The sequence below is a fragment of the Danio aesculapii genome, chromosome 15 (assembly GCF_903798145.1).
Source record: "Danio aesculapii chromosome 15, fDanAes4.1, whole genome shotgun sequence".
Taxonomy (NCBI): Eukaryota; Metazoa; Chordata; class Actinopteri; order Cypriniformes; family Danionidae; genus Danio; species Danio aesculapii.
In genome coordinates, this window is record NC_079449.1 from 32314247 (window position 1) to 32340455 (window position 26209).

Here is a 26209-nt window from a genome sequence, read left to right on the forward strand (position 1 = left end):
TGATTTAAAGCAGTTATGCCACCCAATATACATGATCTATACGATCATCAGTCTTAGGCTGTCAGAAGATTTTGTAAGTGACGAGGTCACAAACACTGTTTATTGGCCATTTACATCAATCTCAAAATGGCCAAATATTATACAATTAATTGATCAACTACTTTTCACTTCACCACAAGAAAAGACTGTGTGTTTGTGTGCTGTGACTGAAATCTTCAGTGAAAGTCCCTTTGCCACTTCTTTTTAGTTCAATTCAGCAGTCAAACACTTTTTGCGTTGAGCATTGCTAATCCATTTTTCTCTTTTAGGCTCATAAAAATGGAGCTCTGGGTGACGTTTAGGCAGACTCTGTTTTGTGCAGTGCCAGCTTTTCTGTCCTTTGTTGTTTCGGTGTGAAATGCGGTTTGTCATGCCCTTCAATTGTTTTCTTTTTCAATTTTTCCACAGGGGAGGGATTTGCTGATTTCAAGTCTGTCAGTGCCGATGATGGCTTCACAGACTTTAAAACAGCCGACACCGTCTCTCCACTAGACCCACCAGACCAGGCCAAGTTCCAGCCAACCTTTCCTCCTCCTTTTGCTTCCTCTCAGTCTCTGCCCCATTCACAGCCAGCCTCTCTGGCTCAACCTAGAAATCCTCTCAATATGGCAGACCTGGATCTCTTCACAACAATGGCTCCTCCTACATCCACTGCAGAATCGAAACTCAATCTGTTCCCTTCCGCTCCTCCATCCTTGGTGTTGCCCTCGGCAGTTGCGAAACCCCCCTGCGTGGGGGGTGATGATTTTGGCGATTTTGCCCTTTTTGGCTCCTCCTCATCCTCCGAAGTAGCTCCTGCCACCTCTGCAGCTGGTAGAGGAGCTGGTACAACGGTTCAAGACGACTTTGCTGACTTCATGGCATTCGGCAGCTCAAGAGATCAGAGAAGTGAGACCAGCTCAAGAGATGGCAATAGCGAAGGTCAGACAGAGACGTCCCAACAGAGGCACCAAATCGGTACTGATAAATATGACGTCTTTAAACAGCTTTCTCTAGAAGGTGGGCTGGCCTACGATGATAACAAAGAAAGTGGTGGGGGCTCCTTTTCATCACTCAAGAGTGACAATGACGACTTTGCGGATTTCCAGTCCTCCAAATTCTGTACGGCGCTGGGTGCGTCCGACAAGAGCCTGGTGGACAAAGTGGCTGCCTTCAAGCAGGCCAAAGAGGACTCCGCCTCAGTGAAGTCCCTGGACCTCCCATCCATCGGGGGCAGCAGTGTGGGAAAGGAGGACTCTGAGGATGCACTTTCAGTACAGTTAGACATGAAGCTGTCGGACATGGGTGGAGACCTGAAGCATGTGATGTCTGATAGCTCCTTAGACCTCCCTGGTTTGTCGTCCCATCAACCCCCAGCCGCAGGTGAGGAATTAGTACGCTTGCTCTGGTGAAGTCTGTTCTCTATTTCGCAAATTCTCAGACCACTCAGGCCTCTCAAAGGCTGAACAAGATGCCCAGCTGGAACGCTGTATGTGTTCATTGTGGCTGAGTTGTAGTTACATATCAAAATCTTGATGCACATCATATCATGCAGTCATTTTCAAATCAAGTTATATACATTTCCAGTTTAATCATGCACAGTTGTAAGCCTACAGTATTTATTGTTGTTTATATTTATTTATTTATTTATTTAATTAATTTAGGTTGTGTATTATGAATTTTTTACCAGTCAAAACTTGTGCTTGTAAGTTTAAATCTCATGAGATTAATACTATCGCTAACAGCACAATAACTGGTATGATTAACTCCTAGTGTTATCAGGTGATCAGGCAGTTACAAAAGCACAGTTATATGCAGTATTCTATTCTAATAGCTTGTGACTTGGTTTTCTCTCCTGTTGTCCGTATGTTCGTGTTGTTTTTGATACCATCCCTCATTGACCACCCAGTTTTTTGTTGCTTTTTTTAAGATGTTAGTTTATCTGTATCATAAATCAGCACCTGATTAATTTACCAGCTTTTCAGGATTCACGCCCATCATTTTGGAACTGATAAAATTATAAATCATTCTTTCAGTTGTGATAGTAATATCATCATCATCATCACTTGATGAAGTAACAACCTAAGTGTCAGACAGTGTCAAGAGAATGAGAATAGATTGGTCAATAATATGAACCGAAAAGAAGTCTGTGAACATTTTACACACAAATTTGTAATTTTTCTTATTCTGAATAAGATGCAACACAGCGGCATTATGCAATACCTAAAACATGAATTTAAAAGTATTAATTTTATTTGACTCATTTCTGCATATAGTTTGCTGTAGGCCTGTCACGATATCTATTTTTTGTGGTATGATAAATAACACCAAAATTTATTGCGATAAACAATATAATTGTCATTTTAAGACCATTTTAACACTATAATAGGATTATAATGCAAGTACACTCTTCCAAAGAACACAAAATATTTTATTCTTAATAATTTTTCATTTAATAACAGTGCATCCAGAAAGTGTTCATAGCGCTTCACTTTTTCCACATTTATTTATGTTACAGCCTTATTCCAAAATGGATTAAATTCATTTATTTACTCAAAATTCTACACACAATACCCCATAAAAAGATTTTTTGAAATTGCTGCAAATATTTTTTAAATAAAAAAACCTGAAAAATCATAAGTATTCACAGCCTTTTTGCACATTGTCATTATGGGGTATTGTGTGTAGAATTTTGAGTAAATAAATTAATTTAATCCTTTTTGGAATAAGGCTGTAACATTAAAAAAATGTGGAAAAAGTGAAGCACTGTGAATACTTTCCAGATGCACTTTATAGTCATTTAAACAGTTTAATATTTAGACATTGGAATCAGAATGTGAAAATGTATGTCCTAAACAAATAAATAACAATAATGAATCTTAACAAAAAAGTGCAAGGTAAAAAGAACTAGAAAAAACAGATCTGTTTTCAGTTGTTAGGCACCTCCATGAAAATATACTATAGTAATTTATAGTAAATGCTATAGTGATTTTAAATTTTTTTTAAACATACCATCACTGACACCTCCAATAGAGATAGAGATGTTGTGCAATCAGCTAAAATGTTGCTAGAATCATTTTTAATATATGGGCTATATACAGTTGAAGTCAGAATTATTAGCCCCCGTTTGAATTTTTTTTTTTTATATTTCCCAAATGATGTTTAACAGAGCAAGGCAATTTTCACAGTATGTTTGATAAGAAATTTTTTTTTTTTTTTAATTTTTTAAAAGCCATTTTAATTTCAAAATTATTAGCCCCTTCAAGCTATATTTATTGTCGATAGTCTACAGAAAAAAACATTGTTATACAATAACTTGCCTGATTACCCTATCCTGCCTAGTTAACCTAATTAACCTAGTTAAGCCTTTAAATGTCACTTTAAGCTGTATAGAAGTGTCTTGAAAAAATATCTAGTGAAATATTATTTACTGTCATCATGACAAAGATAAAATGAATCAGTTATTAGAAATGAGTTATTAAAACTATAATTAATAATGTGTTGATAATCTTCTCTCCGTTAAACAGAGATTGACAGAAAAAAACAGGGGGGCTATTAATTGTGACTTCAACTGTATATTGCATCACCAAAAATGATTAAGGACATGTTAATAAGTCGATAAGTCGATATGTTGTTATTGTGACAGGTCTAGCATGCTGTGTTTGAAATCATGCAGCAAATTCCAGCTATTTAGTTTCATGTGTGCGGAAATAATTAGAATAACATTAAAAAGTGAGTGAAATTGATTTCGGACTCTGCTTTATACATTCATGCCTATTATTGACATTATGTACTTTTCCCAAATTCTTCTAAAGCGTTTAACACATGATCTAACCACATGAATTTAATTACATTTTAATCATACTTCATTTCATGGCGTTCGATTGGCTTTGTAAAAATCTGATGTGATTTTCATGCTTTCCTGTCAACCGATTTGAGTCGCAAACACCAAAAATGAGATTTGTGCTACAAAGCCAAACATTTGACTTTATAATATTCCTATTCAAATCTTAGATTACATGATTATGAGAAAAACAAAAGATTGTTGCTTAAGATGGCAACATTCATTTAAATTCTGTCAGCGCAATACGTTTTGCTTTTCATTCATTTAGATTTATTTATTTTTTTGACGCTGAGCCGTTTTACGCTCATCAGAATTACAAATGAAATATATAAACAGCCAGATTAATATGCTAATGACATTGAAATCTTGGCTGTTTTTTCAGTGCAGTGACTAGATTTGTCCTAGCATGATAAATGAGATTGACATTCCCCACCATAATCCAATCCACAATTCCACCTCCATTTCAAACCCTATTACATTCCCCCTTCGTTTGAAGACCAGGTGTTATGGTTAATTTCCTCCTGAACACAGTTGTTTTTCATGTAACCATCTATTTGATGGTTATCCATGTCTGCATGTGCATGGAGAATCCTTGATGCCATGCCTGACTTATTTAACCCAAGTCATATCACTCAAGCATGAACTGGCTGCCGTGTACTTAAGCTGCATACCATGGGCATCTGATACCAGTCCACGCTAAGAAATCAGAGCCTTCTTTGGGGTGCCAAGTTAGTGAGAACTTCCCCTGAGAGGCTTTGGTAACTGCTGGGAGCTTGTTCATAGTCAACCGTCTTTTCCTGATGCCAGTCACCATTCATTTACTCTCATTCTCTGCTTCTCATGTTGTCTGGTCTGCATGGAAAGCATCCCGCAAGTGTGTGTATGTGTGCGCGCTTGTGATCATATTATCATTAATCTTTATCATGTATCAGGGTGAGAACACAGTCACAGTATTTCATTCAGTCAGCGTCAGTTGCACAGACTGGTCGGCATAGGAAGAGTTCCCATATAGTCGTAAGAGTTCCCATACACTGGTGTGGTTTCACCAGAGCCCACAAGCAAACCTGAAAATAATATATACCAAGACTGATGGTTGCTGCTGACACGTTATGTCACAGTTATCGTGACTGCCGATTTTCTCGCTAGTAATTGCGTTTTTGAATGTCAAAAAACAATTAGCAAAAATGGAGTCGGAAAAAGAAGTTGAAGATTTAATGAAAGCTCTGACCTGACTAGTGTACCCTTTTATAAAAACAACCAAAGTGCGTGCATCATGTTTTCATTGCGTAATTATGGTAATTACGACATGACATGAATGCAGCAATGGACTTCAGCCAGAGTAGATGGCATGTTTATTGGGTATTAGCATGGCTAAATGCGTATCCATTTTTTTTGCACCATTTTAGAGGCCTGAGAACTTTTGTGCACAGTGACTCGATGTAAAGTACAAAAACACAATTTTGTAAAAACAGTGATGTTATGAATATTAAGTATTCGTTCTATAGGCATATGAGAGTACTTGACAAAGAAAACAAAACACTGTCGGACTTACTGTATGTGTGAACAGGTGCATAGTTTTTCTTTACAAAGTCACATTGCCAACTAGTTTGATATACATTATACTGGTTTTTAAAAATAAATAACAACGGCGGTTATTTTTGCGTTGTCTTCTATATCAGTGTTTCTTAACCACGATGCTGGAGGACCACCAACAATGCATGTTTTGTATGTCTCCTTTGAATGTCTCAGCCATTGCAGGTCTCTCAAGCTCTGCTAATGAGCTGATGATTTGAAACAGGTGTGTTTGGTTAAAGAGACATAGGCTGTTTCTCAATTCCAAGAATTCAGAGAACGAACTTGTGTTCTCGTGAAGACCGATTTTGCCAGGTTACCTCAGAATAAGCAGCTCAGCTTCACATCGAAGATTATAGTGAATTGAAATTGTGTCAGTTCAGTTTTCAGAGTTTAAGTTCAGTTCAGTGTGTTTTAATTAGGCATGGGCCGGTATAAGATTCTGACGGTATGATAACCTTGGTTAAAAATATCACGGTATTGTGATTACTGCTAAAAAATAGGCTCTTTTTAAATGTCTGAGTAAAAAAACAACCTTTTTTTACCCCTTTGTAAACAATATATTTTATTTTTTGAAAGATTTAAAGTATTTTAGAGCAGTAAACATGTCAGGCTAAGATTTCTTTACGATTTAAAACAGCATCTTTGAATATCTTTTCACTGGAGATACTGTTGTCCTAAAAAACTTAGGAACGGTATTACAGAAAATTTTGGCAGTTTTAAAACCTTGACTTTTACAAGCCGCGGTATACCTTGAAAACGGTTATCGTCCCATGCCTAGTTTTAATATTCACTGCTGAGAGTCCAAACATTGAAGAGTAATCCATCGATGCGCAGCTCTACAAGTCCCAAACTATGCAAGCCAGTGGCAACAGCGACGAGGAAAAAACTTCACCAATGGGCGAAAGTGAAGGAAAAAAAACCCTCGAGAGAAACCAGGCTCAGTTGGGCATGGCCATTTCTCATATGGCCAAACGTCTTATGCAGAGCTGCAGTCTAGGCGCTGGAGGGTGGAGAACACTGGACCTCAGCGAAGACTCGTCTGTCCCTGGAGTCTCACAGGAATCAGACACATGCTCTCTACTCCTCCATGACCACCACAGCAGCTGCTAAGGAGAACACGGAACACGTCCTGTGAGAAATGAGATGCTTCTTTCTTCCTGATGGTCACCATGACCTTACGTTTTTTTTTTTATGGAAAATTATTTAAACATTACAGCATTCATACATTACAGCATACATTACAGCATTCATACAGCGATTTGTTTTTCCCCTTTTCAATATAATATGCACAAAAACCTTACAAATATACTTTGCACAATACAGAAAAAATGGATTTTAATACGAAATTTAAGCAAATAAACACCCTTAATGTATTTATGCCTTTATTAAGGTTTTTATTTTTATGTTTACTTGTTTATGTTACATTTAGGGAAACCCCTGAGATAAGTTATATCTCAAAACTTTATTATGAACTTAATTATAAACATATGTTAATTATAATGCACTTCCCACCTTCTTTATTCAGCCGCAATGACTTTTTGGACTTCTCGAGTGAGTTTTCAAGTACACATCCGGGAACTTTCACACGTCCTCCGTTCTTGCGGTCTTGAGTTATCAACTTTGACGGTTGATGATGACGTTACACGAGAACATACGGACGCAAAAACGCTGATGAACGCATTTTGAGAAACAGCCAAGGAAATGTGCAGAGCTGGTGGTCCTCCAGGAGCGTGGTTGAGAAACACTGTTCTATATGCTTCTCAAAGACATTTAAATTTCAATTTGGTAAATTGTTGCATGAATTAAATCTTAGTTTGACGTGAATGAAAAGTGGTTCTGAGAGATGGAAGTAGTTTTGTTGTATTGATAAAAAAGAACTTTGGCCAAATCTCTTGTTAGAGATGCTACTAGTATTATGATATGATCTATGGTCATGTGTATGATCAGGTGATAGCAGTTGATCATGCTAGTCAGTATGTAATTGTCTAATTTTTGTGTTATTTGTAGATTGACTTTGTTTTTACCTAACGCTCACACTATAAAAAGTAGACCAAAAAATGTTCTACTCTGAAACAATTGCAAAAAATGGTTTATACACAAATTTATTTCAGTGCATCTGAAGTTTAAATAATAAAAACATTAAGTACTGCCACAAATATCAGAATGATTCTTCATTTTTAATAATGTGTTACAATTCTGCGCTTCTTAAATTCAGATAGTATTTTAAAACAGTGTTATTTGTTTTACCTTATAACAAAATAAAATCTAGTTTTAATTTTGAAAGTTTATGACAGTTAACATGAAAAGGATCATCTGCATGTTAACGTTGGCAAGAATTTGAATACTTATGCATTTAATTTGAACTTGACAACCATTCGTCTATTCTCTGCTGTATTTTCAGCAAAGCATACACATATAAACGTACTGAATGAACTATGCTTCCATCCCTCACTGTCGCATTTTCATTTACATTATAATAAATATGGCATCCACTCTCAGTGAGCTCAGTGGGAATCTTATATACCACCTATCCACACTCAAAAATGACTTTTGCAGCTTGTTCAAACTACTTATTTATACTGAGTTGAAACAGAACAATTCTTAAGGTTTTTTTCTTAAGGTTTTGTTTTTTTAAAACAATTAATTTAACTTAATCGATTTGTGTTGGTACTACATGAATTAATTGTTTGGATCCCAGCATTTCTTTTTACAGTGCATAGTAGCTTGAGTAAATACCAACATAAACCTAAACCTTGTCGAGCACTGTTTATTTGAGCTTTTCTAGTTCAGTCACTGGACACCTCTAGGCCCCAAGCATAAATATTGTAGCAGCTTGTGAGCGTTGGGTTTCCTAACACTTGCACTACGCCCCTGGATGTGTAGCTAACCACCCTAGAGTATCTCTCTTCCAGGCCAGGTCATGCACAAAGAAGTTGACTCTTTTTCAGGTTTGTTGCAGATCAAACATGAGAGCCTGCATCAGCTCTGGTAGACCACACCGAATGTGGAACTCTTTCTGACTTGCACTTTTCCATGCTCCAGTTTGTGCCAGCCTTCAATTTGTGAAATTGACAAGTATTTACATGATTAGTAGGATTAGTACCGTTTTTCTGGCATACTTAACAAAACAGGATGTTTTTATCGAAAATGCAGTTTAATAGTGTATTTTTATTACAGGAAAATAAACTCTTATTTATTTTGACTATAGATAGACTTGATTAATACTCCTGATTGTGTTAAAGCATTAACATGCCAGAAAGCATATAATTTGTATTTATGAATACTACTGTTTGCCGTGAAATGAAATTGTTACCTTTTTGACTTCTGCGGGTCAAAATAGCTCCTACCGAGATGTACAGGATGGCGAGAGAAAAAGGGTACTGTCTCTTTTTGTCGTTTTTTTTTTTTTTTTTTTTTTACCTGTCAATCAAACCAATGAATGCTCTGATAGGATTGATTTCCCTGGTTTAATTGAACCCTTTGAGCACCTAATGGAGTGATGCAAAAACTGGTTGACTTCGAAGTACCGGTGGCAGGCTGCATTATTCTGAAAAAGTTGTTGATAACTTATTTTAATATTAAATTCATGGTTATTATTCATTTTAATTTATATAATTTATTTTATCCAACCATCAAAGAGCTATTTATTGAATTTAAGCTTTATTACTAAGCATTAATTCATGCAAAAATATTAAATGAATAAAAATAGGAGTAATGTGGACATTAAATGTCTTTAAGTAGCTTTGTTGCAGTGTATATTGTGGCTAATTTAACATGTTTGGTTGCAATGCATAATAGCAGTAGACTCAAACTGAACACTGTATTTGGTGCTTTTAACAATTACACCCAAATTTAATCCCTTTTTTATTATTATTATTATTAAGTGTGCAGACCTAGTTTGAAGATTTGATAAGTTGTTGTTGGTTTAAACCCTCTTAGGTTCTCAAAGGGTATTAATAAGCTGCATAAAACCAATATTAACATCATCTTGATCTTTGCTTAATTATTCTGTATCACTTTCTCTTATTTCTGGTTGCTTTTCCCTTTTTGTGGTCTGACTACAGTGTGTCTTTGACCAATGAGAACTAATCTAATCTGTGAATGTGCCTTCTCAATGCTGGGTTCTGCATCTGGATTTGGGATTTCCTGTCCTGTTTTTTTGTTTTCTGCTCACTTCTGCTTTTTCTGACTTTGCATGCCCTTGTATTCTTACCATGCGAAAAAGAACAAAAAAAAAAACAACTTTTTAATTGTTAGTTTGACAAGACTATTGTAACGAGAACTTTCATGGAATTTTGTGACCTCTCTCTTTCTCTTTCTCTCTCTCTCTGCCAATGTTGTCGTAATAAATATGAATAATGGTACAGCAGATACGCGTGCCGTCTTGATTTCTCTCTCCATCCTTCAGTCTTGCCACCCAAAGCAGATTTAGTCATCTTGTGATTATCACACTACACTAACTTCTTGTCAATTTCACAAATTGATTGATGTGTGAATGGCATTGGCCCGTTTGTTTGCGAGGGAAGTAGGTTTCGTGCATTTCTGTTTTTTTTTTTTCCCCAGTTAGAGCAGACAGTCAGTTAATATTGTCAGTGAATTAATTGTGTTTTCACTAATTTATTATCATCATCATGGACTTGTCAAATTAACACAGTTCCTGTATGCTGTAAAAGGAAAAATCTAAGTTTGAAATGTCATTTTTAGATAAAAATAAATACAAATATAAATTGTTTATTTATATGGGTCAAAGGGGAAAAGTAGTTTTCAAGCATTAACAGAATCACATTGAAAAAGGAAATGTTTTTACTGTGACTTACAGAAGACATTCGTGCAATTTAAAGAGTAAGAATTATTTGATAACTCTAAATTTCTCTATGTAATGATCACACTGCAGCAACAAAATACTCATTTATATACTCTTTATCATTTGCCAAGATCATCAGCCATAACGTTGTATCTGTTTGTCAACAAGATGTTTTAAATCATTTGATGATGATGATGATGATGATGATGATAAAAAAGCCTTTATTTGTCACATACACTGTTACATGTAGCGAAATTGGACCCCTCTGACCATACAAAAACATCACACATCTCAGGGAAAGACAGTTCAGATATGAGGTAGCTTCAGAAAGAGGAAATAAGATGCTTTAGGCAAAATGGAGGTGAAAAAAATGCCCCTTCCAGACTGTCCCTAAAGTGTCAGGTCAGGGAAAAAAGCCCCAGCAATAAGCACATAAACACATAGACATAACATCGGGAACACGGGATGTGGAGATATAGGCAACAGCCATCAGGTCCTGCAGCTGAAAAGCGCTGGTCACAGACCCACCTACCCACACCAGGGGATGGAACGGGGACAAGGAATTCAGAGCGTCTCATTATCTTGTTTTCCGGGGGAAGTTGTTTGTCTTCAGCAACGGCCTGGTCCGAGGCAGTCTGGCAGGAGTGTCATTGGGAAGCCGAAAGAGAAGAGAAAAAGGTTTTCGAATTAGTTCAGAATAAATAAATATCTTCAATGTCCTCCAGGGACAGAGCAGCCAGGCACACGATGCGCCACTTCACCCACCGGTCCATTATGTATCCAGCTGCAAACATTCCTGCAGGACAGTTGGGTTCCCCCAAACCCAGGCTTCTCGTCGAGAAGATGGTGTCAATTGCGTTCAGAGAACAGTTGATCAAATCCATAATTTCTTATTGTTTGGAGAGCAGGGCAAGGAGAGCCTTAAGCATGTCACACACCAGAAGCGCCGTAGCACCACGCAGCGCCATACATTTCAGAATTCTAAACATAGATTTCTATCAGGGTACACACACCGGCGCCACAAGTCGGCGGCTGTCCGCGGCGCCCAGCCACGACTCAGGACACTGTTCATTTTTCTGCCGCGCCACAGAGTGTCATCTGATTAGTTCCATGTTAAATATCAAGCGAATGTGCGTGTCTGGTGTGTGATACTTTTAACTGTCATGTGCGCTCCGTGTCGCGGTGCCGAGCAGCGCTTCCGGTGTGCGACCTGCTTTAGAAATAAAAGGACAAAAGGAGCCAGTCAGGAGAGATATGGGAGGGAGAGGAAAAATAAAAATATGCGATCACCTTCACGAAGAGCCACAGAAGACAATTTAATGTAATATAGTATGATCAATCTAATCAGATCTATGATCTATCTAATCAATTTAATGTAGTATAGTATGTTATATAGTATGATCACTTTTTATTTGAATTATTTTAATAAGTATACGTCAGACCACTCTGCAGCCCAAGACTGGTTGCCCACTGAGCCTGGTCAGTATCTGCATGAGAGATTACATGGGTGGACCAGGTTGTTGTTGACTGTGGTGTTGGTGAGGCCAGCAGGTTTCTGTGCGGGTCGTAATGCCCCAGTATAGTTATAGAGACCGTATACTCCACAGGTGCTGATGCTGTTTAGGCTAATTATTTCAGGATTGCCTTTGATAGGCTTTGATTTAGTTTTAACCCAAATTAAACACGCCTGATTGAACTTATTGAGTCTTGTTAAGGCTTATAAGGCTTGTTTGAAACCTACAGGTAACTGCGTTGAAGCAGGGTTGGACCTAAACAATAAATAAATAATAATAATAAGTTTGACATCCACTGAATGAGCTATATGCACAGGGACTTTTAAATTTGGATAAGCAAGCTCAGGTACTTCCGGTGAACTGTCATGCCATTATAAACTTGCGTGTTTAAGAGCTGGTTTGTGTAAAATCAATGATTTTCACTGCCTGATTGATATAAAATAGGTCTGTATAGTAATACACAGTAAAGTTTATAAAAATTCGTTACATTACAATTTCAAACATTGATTCTTCCACACGAAAAAAAAATCTGTAAAATATGCGATAAAAAACAAGAATCTTCAATTCAAATTTATTTGTATAACGCTTTTCACAGTAATTATTGTTTCAAAGCAGCTTTACAAAAGGTGCACATTATTGTATTACAATCAAAATCAGAAAAGTTAAGGTTATTAGTTACCATAACTTTATTTCACTTTTTACTGTGGTTGCCAAAATTTTACTCTTAAAAATACGGCAAAGGTTACAGTAAATTACTGTATTTAGTTAATTGTGTTAATGCACCAGAGTTTTGAAGTATATTAACACCATAGATGGTGATGAGAAAGTCACATGATGAATCAAAGTTCATGTAAAACATTTTTTGCATAGAAGGTCTTCAGTGCAGTGGTGGAAAAAGCACTGAAAAATCATACTTAAGTAAAAGTACTATTACTTGCCTAAAAATGTAGTGCACGTAGAGTAAAAGTATCTGTTGTAAATATTACTCAAAGTATGAGTAAAAAGTAGCCCTTTCAAAAGTACTCGAGTAGTGAGTATTACGCTGTAAAAAGCTGATGCATTTACATGTGATTTGTGGATGTGTGTAAACGTAACATTCTGTAGTGTATTTAGTTATTGCCCAGCAGGCACACAACGTCATAAGACGTTAATATTAGGTTAGATTTAGGTTGTGGTGTCAAGTGACCAAACTTCAATGTCTAGCCAGCATCTAAGGACAATGGTATTTTGATGCCCAATAATGACGTCAAATGTGGTTGATATTTGGTTGATTTTAGGTTATGTTAGAAACTGACCAAAATTCAATGTCGAACCAACATCTTAAACCAACATCAAGTTGGCGTCAAATATTGACATTTATTCATCAGGTGTGGCAACAAAAATCCAACATCTGATAGATGTCATAGTGGTAACATCCACACAACATCAAGCTGTAACATAATTAGACGTTGATATTGGGTTGGCCGCTGGACACTGACATCGGCATGAAATTGGGCTACACTGTCAATCTGACGCCATGTTGACGTCTTGTGCCTGCTGGGTGTTTAAAGCCATTTCAGTCATCATACAGTAAAAATCCATCATCTGCTCATTAGTGACATTAATCTAAACAGGCTCTGGGTCAATGCGTGTAAAGATTTTGAACATCTTCTTGGATACTTTTGAAGCTTCCAAACAGTTTGCTGCAATTATAAATTGCCCATGTCTTGATGTTGTTCATTATGATGCAACAGGAATAACAGCACATATTTTTCTAATCCCCATATACAAGAAAAAATAAAGTAGTGGAGTAAAAGTACCGATACAACACACAAAAAAAGTGCTCAAGGGAAAGTAAAAGATCCCTTTTTAAAACTACTTAATAAATTATAATTTAATTTATAAGTAAAAAAAATTTATAATACTTTGAGTATTTGTAATTTGTTACTTTACACCACTGATTCAGTGTCATTGATGCAAACAATAAACACCATCATGGTAAAACACGACACTTAACTGAATCCTGGGAAAGTCAATTTACAGTTATTCACTGTGTACAGTATGGATGTTAACCAGCAAACTGATTTTTACTGTACAATTTTTACATTTTTACCATTAAAATCACAGCCTTTTTTTTTACAGTGCATACTTAACATTTTATGTTCACAAAAGCTCTTTGCAGCATTAAAGAAGATTTGCCACTTCAAATACTACACGTTCTGTGAATTCAAAATCCAATGTAATTTTATTTGATACAAGAACATAAATCAGATACTATAAGTGAGACGTCTCATGTTTGACCCATATATAAAATCTGTTTTATTAAATGCAGTAGCTTCAGAGAGTGCAGAACAATCTAGCGTTGTCAGTCTGCTGCTGTGGTTGATTGCATGTAAGTGTGAATGATTGCACGTCAACACTCCACACTGAAAGGCAGAAAATTGTATCTCTTGATGCGTCACAGCCCAGTAGAATTCTTTAATTTAAAAACATGCTTTATTTAAGAGAAATGAAAAAGCATTGTCATTTTGACCTTTAAAATACAATTCTATTCCTAGTAACTTCTGAAAAGCCATCATGAACCCACACATGCAGATGTTACTCACTCCAGTCTAGTCCATGAGAAGTTCAGTGTTTTCATCCTGCTCTCAGAATGACTTCTGGATGTAGATAAGGACTCAGAAATCATTAGAGCGACTTTGTGGCAGCCGTCTCTAGTTAATGAACCATGGCTTCATCGGATGACAATTTCAGGAATAATTCATCATGAACAGAGCAGTCGAGACGCATAGTCACAGATTTGAGTCATCCTGAGCCTCAGCATCAGTGACTAATAGACAGAATGACCCGGTCATATTGGTAGTTTTTAAAAAAACAGCACCAACTTATGTGTTTGTTAAGTTGATGGTTTGATACATTTAACTATTTAATGGGCACCGTAACTGCCTGGTTGACCTTTTGTCCATAGATTATCATTGAAACAAAAACTCAATATAACAAAAGAAATTGGTAAAAATATTTTTTTAAATCAGTATTGTTAGTTTTAGGATATCTATAAGCTAGTGAGCACCAAAACAGAGTCAAAATTCGCGTTTAGGAGATAAAACTGATATAAACATATAAAGCTTGAAGTTTGTCACTTCCACCTAAATCAGGGATCGGGAACCTTTTTTCAGCAAAGAGCCATTTCAAATTTTTTTGGCAAATGCATTTTTTTAAAGAGCCATTGGGTGTCGCGATTCAAGTTGAAATGTCCTTTTATTCTTATTCTTATTCATTTAGCTTTAAAAAAATACAGTAAAAAGGTAATTGTATTTTCAATAGGAAACTGATTTTTTTATAACAGTTTTAACTTTTTAAACTTTAAAATATTATTGAAGGAAGACAGCTGGAGAGCCACATATTTTTGGTCAAAGACCCACATGTGGCTCCCGAGCCATAGGTTCCCTACCCCTGACCTAAATGAATCAACCGTTTTATTCACGTCACCTCATACTTCAGTTTCTCACCAAATAGTGACCAATCAAATGCTCTCTAGTATCTCACATGCCCCGCCCCCTTCAAGACGCTTCACATTTGATGCGCTTCAGCTCAACCACTCCTACTAGGCAGAGCGGTGTTAAAACAAAATGCTATTGGCTGTTTTTTTAAAAAGGGAGGAGCTGCTCTATGCCCCACCCTCTCTGTATATTGCAGTTGAGATTACGTCAAACATCGAATAAAAATGCTAATTTGAAAGCACTTCACAGGACCTTTAAGCTAATGCATATGTGAGTAAACAATTAAGACTAAATAGGGTGAATTATGTAAGCAATGTATATAGAATATTTTAGGGGTAGTTTTCTCCCCTAAAATATTTACTCACTCTCAGGCCATTTACATACCTGTCAATATTGGGATGTGAAAATAAGGGATTCCCCCGACACCCCCCACCCCCCACCATTTAAAAATCCAGAATTTACTAAATATGTTCATTTGGAGCTGTTTCATTGTAAATAAACAGTTAAATGGCCAGTAAAATGTTTTATTATTATTATTTACAAAAGAAAAATGAAATTGTATACATTAGCAAACAGTTCAGCTTATTAAAATTAAAAGCTAATGAAATAGATATCAAATCATCAAGCTATCAAATCTCATTAACCGTTTCTTCACTGTATAACTTACACATTCTGATTGAAGAGCAACGAATGAATCTCTTATTTATTTAGATTTTTTTGTTTTCAATACATTAAATAACAGGTGTCACTTTAAAAATGCACAGCTCTAACGTTATAATGAAAGCTTTCGATTGCTTTCCTAACTTTTTATGCTCATTTAGGATGAAATTAGTTGTGTTTAAAAAAAAACCACCAAGATCGACATCTTTAGATATTATTATTATTATTAATTATGTGTAGATGTCTTTTCAAACACGCACCCAAAACCCAGACTTTCGGCCTGCTTCAAATCATGTGTAACATTACAGAATCCGTTTGGGAAACAGCGTCTATTTATCACTATGGAGCACGTCAGCTGACAGTCATGCTGCATGTTGCAGTCAGCTACATCTGTTTTGAGGATTGCATATAAAGGGGAGACGGCACCTGTAATGAAAAGTGAATCCCGCGGTTTTATATTTATTTCAAAGTGTTTTATGCCTAAACAAAGCGAAAGCACAGAACAGACTCACATTTAAGAGCAAGGGGCGGCCCCTGGTGGTTCGGCGGTGTAGGTTGCGTATAGGGAGACTCAGCTCTTTAATGTTTATTTGCCACCCTTCAGAGAAAGACTGAAAATACGAGATAAATATGGGAAAATACTTTTACTAGATGATAGCGGGATAGAACTGTAAAATACAGGAGAATCCTGGGAAAAAACGGGAGGGTTGACAGGTATGCAATTAAGAAGTAACTCTTGGGATTTTAAAAAGGGAGGTCTACTACGATATCATATTTTAAACTTTAGTTGATGTGTAGTGTAGCTGAGTGAATATAAACAACATCTCTGAATGTAAGACGCTCATAGTTCAATGCAAAGGTAGACATTGGCTTTTACAAAGTTAGCTTAGCAAAACCTACAGCGAACAAAGTTTGGGGAGTACTAAAAAATACATCCGGGTTAATGATGTCATAAACCCTTCAGATTATGCGCATACACCCTGCGCAGAGAAGGGGCATGGCCAGAGGCGCTGTGATGTTATAACAGAGACACTTTTTGGTGATGTGGAGCTGATCTGCGAATCATATCACATTATGCTAGCTGACCAATCAGAGCCTCTTAAGGCCGAGCTTTCGAAGTAACTAGAAAATATGACAGTTATTTTCATGATAGCTGAGTAGCTGTATATAACCAAAGTAAGATATATGAAAAAAATAATGATTTATTTATTATTATTATTTTTTTTTTACAAATGAAGCATGATATCACATTGCTTTGCAACCCATAAACACAACCAAGCCTTAAAAATACACTCTGGACCACCCCTTTAAGCTCTTTCTCAGTTCAAACTTTAATGCAAGTTTAATCTTTGTTGACATCATCACTGTTATGCCTTTTTACTACACAAAATAATTTATCTCATGCTTCAGTCTGTGCTTTAATGCAGTGGTTCCAGGTCACAAGATTTATGAGTTATAGTTTGAGGGTTACAAGTTCAAATGAGACTGATACCAATTTGATGATAAAACACATTATTGACAGTCTGTTTTACCATTTTATTCACCATTAAAAGTGTATTTAATTACGGCTACCTTCCACAATTAACCTTTTTTCCAGCATTTCTGGATTTGCATTTTCATTCAGACTGTTTACACAAAAGACTGACTTTTTGTCACATAAATAAAATAAAAAAAACACAGATTTTAAAAATGGTCAATTTTAAATGAAGATTTAAAATCTTAGTAGATCGTGAAGTAAAAGTCAACAAACCAATAATTTTTTTTGTTCATTTAACATCTGGCTATCATTGTTCATTTTAATACAACGTTTTTTTTACACAATTTTTATTCCTCTCTGTTAGGGTTTTTTAAGGGGGTGATTTGAGGGGGTCTGACCCCCCCCTAATTAATGCTTGATCCTGCCTGAAGGACATCAAAACAAGATGTATGTGGGGTCTGCACTTTAATAGTTAAGAAATAGATTGCTCTGATCTGTATCTTAAATAATATTAATAAGTAAAATAATAGATATCTTCAATATTTCTTTAAAATGTTTCGTCAATGTTTCTTTAAAAGGGTGTTTGTAGGTGTCTGTAAAACTAGATACATAGTTTGCATAGATAAATAAACTAGATATTGTATGCGGACCCTGAGCATGCGTTAATAGCATCGCCACATATGTACAGTGCTCCCAGCATGTTATGTCATTCAACCACACTTAGTGAAGACCAAAGCCAATGTGAAGATGCTGGACTTTTAATTTTTTTACGTTTTTGTATATTACGAACCTTTGTGCTAAACAAGTAACGTTATTGATGATAATACAGTAACTTACTGCACTGACCATAAGGCAAAGTAGCACCAACTCGCACTAAATACTAGGCTTATGGTAGTTTGGTTGTAAAAAATTCAGCAAACAATGTAAATGAAATTTGACAAGATGCTGCGGTGCTAGAAACTTGTACTATTGTCAGCTAAGTGAACGAGTCGTTCATAATGGAGATTCATTCACAAACGAATAGGACGAAGAGGGCGTGTGTTTTAGGACTCAAATTAGATCAAATTTAACAGGGAGGGAGGATAATACATTTCCATGCAGACAAACAAACGCTCTTTTGTCGGCAATGCCCGTGCGATCACTTATCCATCAATGTAGAAAAATTATGTAAAGTTAAAATTTTCATATTTAAAAAAATATTTGCATACTGACCACCAGGAAAACTCCCGGTCATAGATATATGTGTATATGTGTATATATTTCTGGCTCTGGAGGGCCAGTCCACCAGTGCACCTTGGACTTGGATTTCAAAGGAGCGCTACCCTGTACTAAAATGGTGGCTCTATTGATGCATTCCTTCCAATAGACAACAACTGGGTAGACGACATCTAATGTAAATATCTATGCATGGTTTGTATTTTATTATACACTGGCTTGCACATGGAATTTTAAGAGTAAAATAAAAAATATGTGCAGTCCTTCATGGTCATCCATTAATAGGTGCAGGAAAGCAAACCTTTTTTATTTAATAATGCTTTTATTTAATATCTCACATGTCACTGAGAACCACTAGATACCCCTCAAAATACTGATCCCCCTGATTTCACTGCTTAATTCGCGCCCTGGTGGTGAGGGATTGCTATGAATTTTGAAAGCTAAAATAGGGGTCTTCTGGAAAAAGTTTGGGAACCACTAATGTAATTTACTTAGGATGGATATAGTATATTGGGGAAAACATACAAGGGGGAAAAGGTGCACTAAAATAATTTTATGAGAAAAAAAAATTAAGTTAAAATAATTTTATGAAAAAGAAATTAAGTTTAGCCTCAAAATGTACACAAAATAACATGAGATTAGTGTTATAAAGCTGCTTTTCTCAGTGATTTGCTTATGGTTTAGCCTTTTGGTTTCTAAAAATGTAAGGCTGGTATTGTAAACATGGTAAGTTTTACATGATACCGTATACGCAATGGGATCAGTTGTTCTTTTTAATAGAATTAATTAGCATAAAGCATTTAATATAATACATTACATCTTGCTTATTTTAGCATTTTAATTTGTTTTCGAGTTTGTTTTCATGTTTAAGAATGTTTAACTCATTTGTTAGATGAAACTAAACTGTAACATAACCAAAAATCAGTAGTGCTGAATTTTGATTGAACTGAGAATATTCTGTTCTGCATTTGTGCTTAAAACTACAGTTACAATGACAGTGAGACCTAAAAGATTTCTTTTTGATTGCAATGTTCCATGTTGTCATTACAGAGTCTGATGATATGAAATTTGACCCCTTTGGCACATCCACCATCAGCAGTCTAGGCAGCTATGACTGGTCTGACAAGGACGAGCTCCCATCAGGGCAAGGTAAGAAGCTCCAGGGTGGGTCTCAAGGTAGTCTGCCCTCTTCAGCTGTTGTCCAGAGGAAGGAGACGTCTTTTGGGAGCTCGGAAAACATCACACACACTACAGTCGCCAAAGTCACCACCTTCCCAATCGAAGACAATAGCTCAACCAGTGAAAGCCAGTTTGAAGCCTTCGCTGACTTTGGCTCCATTGAGCAGGCCGGACAAGATGACGATGATGACTTCGGTGACTTTGCCAGCACGGTTTCAGAGAAATCGGACTCTCCTCCTGGTGCCACAGAAGCAGAGAGCAACCAGGGCGAAATGACAGATGAGTTCGGAGCTTTTCAAGGTGACAAGCCCAAATTTGGCAAGTCAGATTTTTTGAAGGCCAGCACACAGGCTAAGGTGAAATCCAGCGAGGAGATGATCAAGAACGAACTTGCAACCTTCGACTTGTCAGTGCAAGGTAAGTGCATCCCAATATTTTGTCTTAATTTGAAGGCTGCAACCTACCAAAGTCGCATTTGCCAGCTGCATACATTTTATATCCCAATTACCTCCCAATCCAGGAAAATAGCTATTAACAAAACTGACTTTTATTCATTGTAAGGTGTTAATAATTGTAATTTCTTACACTGGAATGTGATGGTTATTTTTCTGAACGTTTCCCTTTTCTCTTCAGAGGGCAAAAAAGTTGAAAAAGACATTAAAAGGGTGTTTACATAAAATTATGTTAACAAAAAAATAACAGCAAAAAAATTCCTAATGTTCTTTTACTGGTTTAGGCTGATCATTGACAAATAAGACCCTGCCCAGATTCATTCAGAATCAGTATTTATGTATTTTTTCAAAACAACATATTTTATAGCACCAATAAAAACTACTATCTTTATGAATGCATCACTAAATTATTGACTTGCTTGAATATTTTTGATAATCAATTTAGGAACAAAACAACAGTGCTCAGATATTAACAGATTGTACGCTGTCAATGCATTTATGGCTTTTTGTTTTGCAGAGCAGGTTATGAAGTATTTTTTCCATAGGATTTTTAAAAATTTAATTGAAGTGTTATAAACCATAAACTAAACTAATAAGTAGGGCCAGACAGAATCTGCAGACATTTTTTGCTGTTTATGCAAAGAATTTGTAAAAAAAAAATCTGCAGATTTATACGGAGTATCATAACTAAAAAACGTAATATATGAAATAAAAAATAATTTAATGATTTTTATTTAATGATTACAATGCAAATCCAATTAGATCCACTTGTTTGATAAACAAAACAAGTCTCTCATATTATATATCTACTAAAAGAGAAAATATTACTTAACAAACTGTATTGTAAATAAATCAAATAAACATTTTCATATTAGTCAATAATATTACTGAAATGAATGTAATAAAACTGAATAAATATAAGTAAATTAACACAATTTACAAAAATTACACAGTTTACACAAGTACATACATAGACTCATTGACGGGCTAAAAATCTGCAGATTTCTGTGTGCAGAGATTCCGTGTGAACTTACCAATAAGGTACACGGAGAGTCACAAAATTTAAATTGAAGCAAAAAAAGTTTATGAAAATCAAATAAAAAGTCAAAGGTACAAGACTGTGTACATAACAGCTTTAATAAGTCCCAAGACAAATTTAAATGACAGGAAAATAATGTTGACCGTAAATGTGTACAATTGAAGTCAGAATTATTATCCCCCATTTGAATTCTTTTTCTTTTTTAAATATTTCCCAAATGATGTTTAACAGAGCAAGGAAATTTTCACAGTGTGTCTGATAATATTTTTTCTTCTAGAGAAAGTCTTATTTGTTTTATTTCGGTTAGAATAAAAGCAGTTTTTGAATTTTTTTACACCATTTTAAGGTCAAAATTATTAGCCCCTTTAAGCTATTTATTTTTTCAATAGTCTACAGAACAAACCATCATTATACAATAACTTGCCTAATTACCCTAACCTGCCTAGTTAACCTAATTAAGCCTGTAAATGTCACTTTAAGCTGTATAGAAGTGTCTTGAAAAATATCTAGTCAAATATTATTTACTGTCATCATGGCAAAGAGAAAATAAATCAGTTATTAGAAATGAGTTATTCAAACTGTTACAGTATGTTTATAAATGTGTTGAAAAAAATCTTCTCTCCATTAAACAGAAATTGGAGAAACAAATAAACAAGGGGGCTAATAATTCTGACTTCAACTGTATATATAAATGTATATATATAATTATGAAAATTTAGGGAGACTAATGTAATTTGCAGTACATCATAGTGGGCAGGATTAAGATCCATATTGGCATACATTCTGATTGGTGTAATTTTCTGCAAAGCATGAAAAGGGGCCTACAATCAAACATTACTTTTTTTAAAGAAGGGTTTAAACACACTTATGTGCCAACAGTGTGTGAATATAGCCAGCCTCTAATGGTAAAAATTAAATCACTTAAATACTTTTTTTAATCACTTAATTGATTAACATTCTTCATTTGTACATGTCATCAAAGAGCGAAAGTCCTGCCCATTAATGACAATCTCTCCCTCATTAGCATAGGCAGCCCTGAGTGAGAAGCAGAAGTTAATGAGCATAATGTCTGGGACTAGGAGGCTTTATAAATGTTGGGTTTTAGGATGCACAAATGGACACTGTAGTCTTCATAGACTACCTTCTTTTGAGCCACTTTATTTATTTACTTTTTCAGTTTTTCATAGAGTTTTGAGTGCTCTGCCACTGCTAATGCATGGGGGTTTGTAGCTCCTTCCTCTATTGAAAAGTGGGCTGGGAGCCCAATCTCATTTGAATTTAAAGAGACAGTCACCAAAATAGAATAATTTGGATCAAAGCCTAAAAGGGTCCATTTAAAAAAAAGCCTTAAAAGAGTTATACAAAATATTTGTGCGGTATTTTCAGCTGAGAGTTCACATTCATGCTCTAGGGACATCAGAGACTTAGTAACGTCTTGTAAAAAGAGGCATAATTGGTCCACTTTCAGTTTTTCTACACAAAAACAGAACATGCTTTGAAAATAAGTTGAATTAATGCAATCAAATAGATTCACCAATAGCATATACCCTCCATTATCAACCTCAGAACTCACAGAACAGGTCTGTCTTTAAAGGTTTATCAGTTAAGGTTAAAAATCAATTTCCCTGACTAGCGCTTTTACCTTCAGAACCCAACTGTTGCGCACTAGTAATAGCGAACGAGACCTAAAGCGTGCATTGTTTCCAGTGCATCTCCACAGCTGCATTCTCTCTGAAAGTCAACAGATGGCAGAGTGGCGTCTGAAGCACATACTGAACGCCTATATACAAACACCACCACCCAAATCCCTTCTTACTTTTCCCCCTCTGGCTTTTCATCCTCACTCCCCCCATAATGCATTAGCACTTACTCAATAACATAAAAGCTTATTTGCCTCTTATTGATCCCCACCCACATCCGCTAAATTTCATTTGTTCAAACAAAAGAGGGTCTACTCCTCTGTCGGGCTTCCATCAGACAGTTAATCTGAGGAATGGGATTCATGCAGCAATGGATTAGCGCCTGGAAGCATGCAGAGACTGATGTGAATCCCAGCAGGGGTTTGATTACCTGTCTCTGTGCTGCTGTCCGTCTCCCTGCTTATGTGTGCCCACTGCAGGTTTTGTGTCTTGACTGAGTGATGCCTGATGAATAATGGATGCCCATATTACTATGCTGCTCTTTTGCACATAATTATCATTTGTTGCAAATTAGGTGTTTGTGGTCTGTGTTGTGGCCCCACGCGGATTAGCGATGACAGCCTGGGTGCTTCGGAAAGTTTTAATTATACAGCAGGACCAACAATTAAACTCGTATATTAAATCTAGAGAGGGTAGTGGGGTTGGATGTGTCATTTTACATGTCTCACAACCATATATTTTTCGATCCATGACCCATCTTTTGAATATTCCAATATTATATGCAGATGGCTTTAAAATGCAATTCATATATTCTATTTTGCTGTGTGATGAGCATGTTTAAAAATGTTTTAATGAAATTTAAATTCTTTTACAAGTCAGTGTAGTACAACTCTTCTGATATCATGAAAAAAATCATAATAAATTAAGTTTTTGAACAGAAAAGGTCAAGTAGTTTGCCACAATCCTATTATTATTATTATTATTTGGAAAAAATGTTTATAACTGGTTAATATTTATTAGCATTTACATCAAATCAGTGTCCCCATATCACTAAATTATATCCGCAAATGACAAGGCAAAGTTTTGCAGTCTAATGTCAGTTTGCAAACTGTGATGTGGTGTAATTTAGACGTGTCATTTTAATAATATTTTTATACTATTAAAGTATGTATTAATATTTAGAATAAGTTTTAGTAATTTTGATGTGCTTATGTACTTTATTTATTTATTTTTTCTTTATTTTGCCTTTATTTGATTCTGTTTCTAATTGTAATTGTTATATATAGTATTTAGATTTTATTGCAATTACCTTTTAAAGTAACTATCTAATTACAGTTTACTTTCTGCTATTTCTTACAGTTGGCTTTAGTTAACAAGAATACTGTTTTTGTATTTATAAAAAGTCATTTTTACTAGAGATGCTCCGATCGATCAGTCAATCATCACATTTAATGACTTGATCGGTACTCACTGATCTGGCCGATCTCATGAATCGATTACAAGTGTTTGTGTTAGTTGGAGATGAGCAAAATATTTGAATGGTCTTGCATGTATTTAGGCCTGTATTTATAAGAACTGAACTTTTGTGTTTTTGACAATATTGCAAGTTCACTAAAACCTTGCTGAAAATATTACATAAAACCTAAAAATATTTTTAATAATATAACTTCCTGTAATATACTTATTGCAAAAAACTATAGTTTATAGGCCTACTTCCTTTTAGTAAAGAAGTAATGGATTTATAGGTGTGCATTTTAACTTCTTACGCATCAAATATGCGCGACTAACTTTTTCTTCATCAAGACATTTTAAATTATTCTTCCATCATTTACAGTGTTCTGATCATGTTCACACCTAAATGGCTATAAGAGATATATTTAAGGCATTATATGCATCCTTAATTTATTCTCTTAGGTAAGGAGAGATCTCCACTTAAGTATCATACATTAAGGGCAAATGTGCTTTTTGCATTATAAAGATTGAAGCATCAGAATCGACACTCCCTATTGGCTGATAACCATGACAAGATGTCGGTACTCGGTATCGGCTGCAAAAATCCTGATCAGAGCATCCCTAATTTTTAACTTGCATAATATATTTAAACAGATTAAATATTAGGGCTGTGCGATTAATTGAAGTCGGATTGAATTGAAACATTGCAATTAGCTAATCGCAAGAGGTTGCAATATAAAATATATATGTATCATATAATTTCCCCCACCCAGAGCAAATGCCAATTGCAAATGCCAATACTAGCCAATTGAGTGAGCACACTTTCGCTCTGCCCAATCAGAATTGTGCAACTGAACTATGTAGAACGCCTACATTAAAGCAAACTAACAGGAAAGTGGGGACAAGCGGGATGATGGCGTCTGCCTCTTCAGAAGCATTAATAGACAAATTCATATCAAAGAAAAACAGCATGTTGGTAACATTGGAATATTTTGGTTTCAAATCACAGACACCGAGCTAGAACAGGTCATTTGTAAGAGCTGTCGCAGAATTATTGCCACAGCATGAGTAAATACAACAACCAGCACCTAAAAAAGCACCACAGGCAGCTAAATGTGGAATGTCTTGCTAAAAAATCAACTAAAAGTACTGCCAGTGACACTCGATCTAGTAGCGAGCAACAGAAAAGAACAATTTCAGAGTTGTTCGCAGCTGTTACACCATATGAAAAAACATCACGAAGGCACCAGGAGATAGCTAATGCCATAACTCACTACCGTTCGCTCTAGATAAAAATTGTTGAATTTCTGAATATTTAAAAACAAATTTTGAATAAAAGTTGGAGTAAGTTAATATCTTTTAAGTTTATAGCGATCTGACTGGGTAGGGGTGCCAACTTATAAATTTATAAGTAAAAAATAAAAATTCATGTTTATAAAGTCAGTGCTACATAGGATACACTAGTAGTGCAATAACCCTAGTAACTCCTTATAGAGCTAAAGACAAAAATAAGTCAGACAGAACTAAACCAGTTTGAATTGCATTCTATTACTATTCAATATGGCCTCCTTACACCCTCAAAATAACACTGTATAGATATTTTACAAGACAAAACAATTCAAACCCATTCCAACATACATATGATTAATTCAACACAATCAAATGCACAAAACAAAAAAAATAAATAAATAAACCAAATAAGAGGTACCTCGGTCTACTTGAAATTAATTTGACCAATTCACAAAGATCAAACCACTGATTCACATCAAATTGTTAGAACATGATTACATTCACTACTGTAACACTGGAATTCAAGATAAACAATTCAATCCTTTCAATGATTCATGCAGTTCAAGTAATT

The 26209-nt window shown here is 35.6% G+C and overlaps 1 protein-coding gene across 5 annotated transcripts in view; it reads left to right on the forward strand.

The window, feature by feature from the left end:
- synrg (synergin, gamma) overlaps positions 1 to 26209 on the forward strand; it is an 81708-nt gene that overhangs the window by 34703 nt on the left and 20796 nt on the right. For all 5 annotated transcript variants that reach the window (XM_056474519.1, XM_056474520.1, XM_056474521.1 and 2 more), the window contains 2 exons: positions 448 to 1401; positions 19637 to 20182. In XM_056474519.1, the coding sequence (XP_056330494.1) occupies positions 448 to 1401; positions 19637 to 20182 (1500 nt within the window). The remainder of the gene's footprint in view (positions 1 to 447; positions 1402 to 19636; positions 20183 to 26209) is intronic.